At 37.3% G+C, this 7314-nt stretch overlaps 1 protein-coding gene across 1 annotated transcript; it reads left to right on the top strand.

Annotated features, from left to right (window-relative positions):
• Window positions 1–424: 424 nt before the first annotated feature.
• On the top strand, window positions 425–6194 carry LOC115814040 (butyrophilin-like protein 2). Its single transcript, XM_030776758.1, has 3 exons — window positions 425–545; window positions 5433–5783; window positions 5911–6194. Exons 1-3 carry the CDS (start codon window positions 425–427, stop codon window positions 6192–6194), a joined length of 756 nt encoding a protein of 251 aa, XP_030632618.1.
• Window positions 6195–7314: the final 1120 nt, after the last annotated feature.

Raw genomic sequence — 7314 nt, 5'->3', positions numbered from 1 at the left:
GAGGCAGAAACATCAAAGAGAAGTGAGCAGGGAGCAGGTGCTTTGTCATGCTTACATGCTATGTGCTGTGAAGTAGCAAAATGAACTAACTAAAGATCTAAATGTTTTTGTTAACCTTAGGTGTTGTGATGTGTGTGAAGGACTGTATGATTCACAGGAAATGTGTTGCCAGTTAGAATGCGGCACAAGATGTTTCTTTAATGGGTTTATTTAAATAGAAATGGAAGTAAAGAGAATGTGTGAATGGGTGGTATGTATACAATCACCGTGTATACAAAGCCGTGAATTGGGGGTGTATGTATTGCTGTGTTTGTAATTGTGTGGTGCTTGTGTGTTCTTTATATGGTGCCTTGTGTGTGCGTGTGGTTTGGTATCCGAACGCACACAAAGATTTGATGAATGCAGAATACAGCAGTATTCCGCGATGAAAACCACAGCAGTTTCTCTGAAAGTGTATGCGCGATCACAGTCTCCCCACAAGTCCTCTCCTTTCGAATATCACACCGACAAAGACGGCGGCTTTGCGGCAGTATTTATGGAGACTAGTGCGACTGTGCTTGGCGCATCTAATGGAGAGGGACAACCAATAGCGAGTGACTGCTTGCGCTATTGGTTGCTACTGGAAACTGGAGGTGTTACTCAAAGTCCTTTGTTACATTAGGGTTTCAATGTTAGAGTCCCGCTGCATGTGCGACCATTTCCAAGGTTTAATTAGTCAGACTCACAAACATTTAGAGAAGTTTACGTTAAATTTCCCTAAACTGTTTAAAAAAAGAGGCCATTATCTTCGACTGTAAATGGGTAAAATAAACATGTAAATTTGACAATTTTCTTCAAGATTACTCATCAGTTCTATTTTGCATTATAGCCTATAAGGCATATAATATTTGATAACCAGCTCAGCAATAAAAATGATTTGTTAAGTACTTACTCTACAGTCTAAACAAACAGGTGAATGTGGCTCTGAACAAGAAAGGGAGAGGAAGGGGGGGGGGGGCAGGAATCAGCACAGATCCAATTAGAGATACACTACTGAATGTTACTGTGTGACTGTGAAGCACATTACAGCACAATTCATTCATATGATCAGGTTGGTACTAATTTAGTTCTGTGTTTAAACACTATTGACTGTTTTACTATATTTTAAATAATTCAGCTGTTTAGTCAAATTAGCTGTCAGGTGATCATTACATTAATTCAACTTTGAATTTTTGCTTTCTGTACACACAAACATGGGGAAGGAAACCTTGTAAAATTAATTTAATTGCTTTACATATTAGCCTAACAGACAAAAATACAAATCAACAGATTGTGTATTTTTTTTAAAATTAATGACAAACATTTTGTGTCAGTTTGAATCAGTGAATCCCAGCTCTTTTTAGTGAACCGGATCATTTGGTTCAGTTCAGTAACAGGAGCCGACTCTTTCGGCTCCCAAACAATTCTTCATTTAATAAAAGTTCTGGCTTGTGTAATTCACCCAACTTTAACAGTGTTTTGACCTGTGACTGGTATGTGTGCACTTATATATTACTTAAATTATTCAGCGTAATTATACTAAACCTTATCATATCTAGAATACATTTATTTTACATTGTTTGATAGAAAATCATTAATGTAAAAACATCAAACACTATTACACATGTGTACTGAACGTTTTATTTATATCGAACGATGTAAATTAGTGTTCCGCTACAAACACTAAACACAGTGCATCTGGTCCTCGTGCCTAAATGTATGTTACAGTTCTAATGCTACTGTGATGTCCATATCAAATAACATAAATAAAACATAACATAAAACACAAACTATTCTAAACAAATCAGACTCAAAACAGGACATGGTGTGACATGTAACAAATAAAGAATAAAGTACAATATGTAAAACAGCAGAATCAAACCATTTTAACAGTCAAACATCCTAAGATTGTCTTTAGGGCAGGTCTTCTGTCTATTTTAATTAACCAAAAAACAAACAAAAAAACAAAAAGAATTCAGCTCTCAGATGGGAGTTGGCTCCCACTGTATATGTAAAGGAGTCGACTCGTAGAGCCGACTTGTTCGCGACCAACACATCATCAGTTTGTATTTGGTGTATCTAATCGGGACCGCTTGACATCAAATTCCTGGGCTGCTTTTTGTTGCCAGTCCATCTCTGGCATCAAGTTTATGAAGTGTCATGATTTCATTATGCTTGCATGACAGAGTTCCAAGTGATGGGAGTTAATGGCCGTTTATACAAGAGACTGCACTTAAAAAATGGATACAACATAGTGGAGTACAAGTAGATCCATAGGACATCTCTCCATAGGAATTCCTATAAACCGAGTCAGAAGATTTCCAACAAGAAAGCTGTGCAGAGTTATGAAAAGTCACACAATTAGGAGGTAGCCTAAATCATTTAAATGTACAAACTTTAAGAAGAAACCAATATTCTGCATAGGCTGTTAGAGATTTTTACATGTTGAAGTCTTAAATATTAGGATTGCTCGAGTTCCAAAGCACCCACGGAGCTGGCGCCAATGATAGACACATTACAAACCAGTAAAACAGTCAATTTTAGATTATATAAAAACATTCAAGAAGAATCAAAGCACAAGTAACTAAACAGTTTACTAATTGGTTCAAGAATGAAATGTCATGGTATATACTAAAGTATGGTATATACTAAAATGACAATAACATATATGACACATAGATAACAGAGGATTGTTTAGTGAAAAAAAAAAGCACAAGGCTAAACACACAAAGCGCTGAGGAGATGAACACACTTAGGGTCACTTGAACCACTTACTGGAACAGTCATCACAACCGTCAAATGAATTTCACAAGATACAGTTCTTGGAGCAGCCTTCTGAACATCAGACAAATAGAAACCATACTTTCATTAGAGATCACTTTTAGCACTGTGATGGAATGAAAGAGTTGAGTTTTAAATGAATGAAAACAACAGTTTGTAAAGTGATGGGACAGCTGCTGATGGACAGTGATGGTAAATGAAATTCCTGTGTCTCCACCAGATTACAGTGAACAGAGTGATCAGGATTATACTGTTGTGTTATAATAAAACAGTCTCTTTGATGGAAACAATGACAGTCCACAGAACCTCTACAGACACCCCCCTCACATTTATTAACTTACTGTCAGTTTCAGCAGTGACTTCTGTTCATCATCAGTGTAAACAATGTTTTTTTTTCTCTTTTGTAGTTCTGTCTCATTCAGGAATGAAGGTGATTTTGGTGAATCTCCTGTTTCTTCATTTTTCAGCATTATCCACATCAGGTAGGACACATCTCCACTGAAATACTTATAAAAACACTGTATATGTTGGGTTGTGTTAGTCTGTTTTGTCCTCTTGTTATAAATGGCGTTACCATCTAGAGGATGGAGATGTTTGTGAATTATGAGGAGGTCTGGGCTACTTTTATTTTGTGGAGACAAGTTGTCCTATGATCCTGTCATCCCTCATAGTATCACATCTTTTCTCTGGCCGTTTTCTCACATGTACACAATTGACATTAGTAATAGTAAGGACAAAATGGCATTCATGGCATTAAGACTGGAGACATTAAGACCACAGAAACTGTATTTGGTTGACTGGACTTAGTTGGATAGTTGGACTTTTAAGTTTTTGGTTGATTTATCTCTCCAGTTAGTCATGGAGATATAAAATAAAACAGCTGTAAAATGAAGTAACACTGATGATGTTTGGTCAAGATGATTTGGTATGGATGGTATTTGTCTCTGGTGGTATTTGGTTTGCATAATATTTGGTTTTGATGACTTGTTGGGAGGAGCCTTCTTTAGCCTTTTCTCCTCCTTTGTTAAGATAAGGACTAGTAGGCAATCACCAATAATGTGACTGATAACACAGGATCCTTATGGATCTGAAGTCTGGAAAATAGAGTTTGTATATATTGTTGGACAAATAGACAAACTGCCCCAAAACTGTATTATTAAAATGTGCTTGTATAGGAAATGGTATGTTTTAGGAAAGGATGAGTGCAGTACTAAACCTGACCACTAGTGTAGAGTCTCTGTGGGCTAAGTCTCTGTGCAATGTTTCACACGACTCAATCACTCACTCCTGAGAGTTTGAGAGAGAGAGAAAGTGAGAGAGAGAGAGAGAGAGAGAGAGAGAGAGAGAGAGAACCAGAGAACTACAGAAACAGAGAAAGTGGGTGGTTAAAGTGTGCAGCCCCCTGCTAAAATGGCATGTGATGTAAAAAAAAAAAAAAAAAATGAAACCAAGATAAATCATGTCTGAAATTTTCTGCCTTTATTGTGATATTGCAGCCTATAAATTAAAGTGAAGAAAAATAAGAATGATTTAAAGGAAAAAAAAGAAAAATAAAAAATGTATAATTACCTGGTTCCGTAAGTGTGCACTCCCTTAGACTATTATTCACTTGGAGCACCTTTAGATTTTATCATGGCATTCAGTCTTTTTTTTGGGTAAGAGTCAATCACTTTGAATTAGTAATATTTTGCCGTTCTTCCTTGCAAGAGCATTCTAACTCTGTCAGACTGGCACATCTCCTGTGCACAGCCCATTTTCAGGGCACCCCACTTTTCAGTTGGATTTAGATTTGGATACAATACAATACATACAATAATCCTTTTTGTATCTCTCGATTGTGTTAGACAAGAATTCAAAAAATGTGCCACCGATTGTCTACTGTGTGACTTTATGAACTTGTCTGTGCTTGTTTGGGTGTGTGTGTGTGTGTGTGAAACCATAGGAACCCTGGACAGGTTTGAACTTGAAGTCAGAACAAAAGTAAAACTCACACTTACGCGGTTTCTGCTCTGATATCCTTTGCACAAAACAGTTCACTCTATGGACATGAATATCTAAAAGATTTCGATTTTCTGTTTTGTAGATTACCAGGGTCTTTGTGAACTATGAATAAATACTTTATTAAATTATCTCATTCAGGAATGTGGGACTTACAGTGTGTGTGTGTGTGTGTGTGTGTGTGTGCGCATGTGCGTGCATGTGACAGGAAGTAACGAGTATGGCAGGTTTTGCTACATTCATAGACAGTTTAAATGAAACCCAGACTGGTTTTGTTCTCAGTCCGTTGAGAAGAGCGTTGAAAAATGGGTTTAAAACTGCACTTTAATGCTTTCCAGGATGAATTAGGTTGTGCTGTACAGTAGTCACTATGGTCTAGCTATTCTGTATTTGTGAATTTGATCATCTCACTTAAGAATGACACCTGTTTATCTGATTCCTCTCTTACTTCATTTCACTACAGTATTGATATCAGGTAGGTTTTCACAGAAACCATTATATCTCTGTATCTTTAGTGTGTGTGTGTGTGTGTGTGTGTGTGTGTGTGTGTGCTTAGTACATTTCACACTACATCAATGATTTGTCATACTGTATGATAATGTGTACTTTAAGCCCGTATCTATTTCTGACTCCAGATCAGTTTCAGGTTGTTGGTCCAGCTGGTCCTCTTGTCGCTGTAGCTGGTGAAGACCTGGTTCTGCCCTGTTCTCTCAAACCCAGCATCAGTGCTGTGGACATGACAGTGAAGTGGAGCAGACCCCATGGATCAGAGACTCTAGTGCATCTGTACACAGACCATGAAGACAGAAATGAGAGACAGATTCAGTCCTTTAGAGGGAGAACAGCACTGTTTAAAGAGGAACTGCAGAAAGGCAACACTTCATTAAAACTCTCCAGAGTGAGAGTCTCTGATGAAGGACAATATAAATGTTTGATTGATAATAAAAGCTGGCAGGATGATGTGACTGTTGTAGTAAGAGTTGAAGGTGAGATTCATGTTCAGTAAAAATATACTTAATGCTCCGTGCTCATTTTATTTCACATTTGATTGGTTCATTTCATTTTTATATGTAATAACTGAATGCTAACATTGTTTTGACTGATTATTAATAGCTGTAGGAACCCACCCAGTGATCTCTATGGAGGGCTATGATCACTCAGGAAGACTGAGTCTATTGTGTGAAACTAAAGGTTGGAACCCTGAGCCTGAAGTTTTGTGGCTGGACAATGAAGGAGACAGTCTCCCTGCTGAGAATACAGAGACAGTCAGAGACACAGAGGGTTTCTGTGTGAAACAACGTGTTATTGTACAGGACAGTAACACCAACAGATTCTTCTGTAGAGTAATAATGAGAGAGCACATGAAGGAGGCAGAGATTTTCATCTCAAGTAAGTAGATCTCATTTTCAACCAACAGCACTTTTGAAAGTTTTAATTCTTAACACAGATTTTGAATGCATCGTTTTGACTAATGTGGGGAAATTACTTTTTTGGTTTTTGTTTGTTCTATCTAATTGTAAATCAGTATGTTATGTTAATGTTTTGAGCCTGTGGATCCAGTTCTCAGAACTGTCATGTTTATGTACAGACTTTTTTCAGGATGCTGATATTGTTACGTCACAGCTCTAGGGGTACTGGGGCACAACATAAAAGTGACAGAGACCATACAATTACCAAAAGATATTTACAATTTATATTTACACCAAAATAAAAAAAAAAGAAAAGAGAGGGGAGAGTAGCGTCGGGGGTTGCCAAGGCCAAAATACAACCAAAACGAAAACTAACTATTTTAATAAAAAAATCTACCTACTCTACCAGAAAAGAAAAAACAAAATAAAGACAAGCATTACACTGACTCCCTATCGGACCAAAACAGGAGAAAACAATAAAGCAAGCAAAAATGGCAGCTCACCCCTACAGCTCCCAGGGCGGAAACAGAAACAGATGTTAACCACACAGACAAAATCACGAACACTCTTATACACAAACTTAAACAACAGAAAGTAACACAACACTCACACAATCAAAGACCGGTTTCTTTTCTTTTAGACAAAGGAGGAACACTTAACAAATACCACATAACACCACTAATCCAGTACAACAAATATCTCTCTGTTTGTTCCTCGCTCTCTGCTGGTCTGTTGGTCTTTTTTTAAAAGCTTCCCCCGCAGCCCACAGGAAAAATGACGGAATCCCACGTAGCTTCGTGGAGCCAATCCTGTCGCTGCACATCTACAGAGAGACACACACCCACATAATGAACCAACAGCAGCAAGACACACACCCATACAACGAAACAACAGAAACATACACAAGAACTAACGACCGAGGGTCATAACAATATAATACAATCAGTTTTGTTATTACTTTGCTTCTCATGTAATTTACATATATGCAATAAGGAATTTTTTTTTTGACCATGCAGAAAACATATTAAACAACAAGGAAATGTCCTATTGCTTTTTCATTATTAATGTAACTTACATTAGATACCTAAGTACATGCAATATCACATAC

The sequence above is a fragment of the Chanos chanos genome, chromosome 6, assembly GCF_902362185.1.
Source record: "Chanos chanos chromosome 6, fChaCha1.1, whole genome shotgun sequence".
Taxonomy (NCBI): domain Eukaryota; kingdom Metazoa; phylum Chordata; class Actinopteri; order Gonorynchiformes; family Chanidae; genus Chanos; species Chanos chanos.
This window is presented reverse-complemented; position numbering and strand designations above follow the sequence as displayed.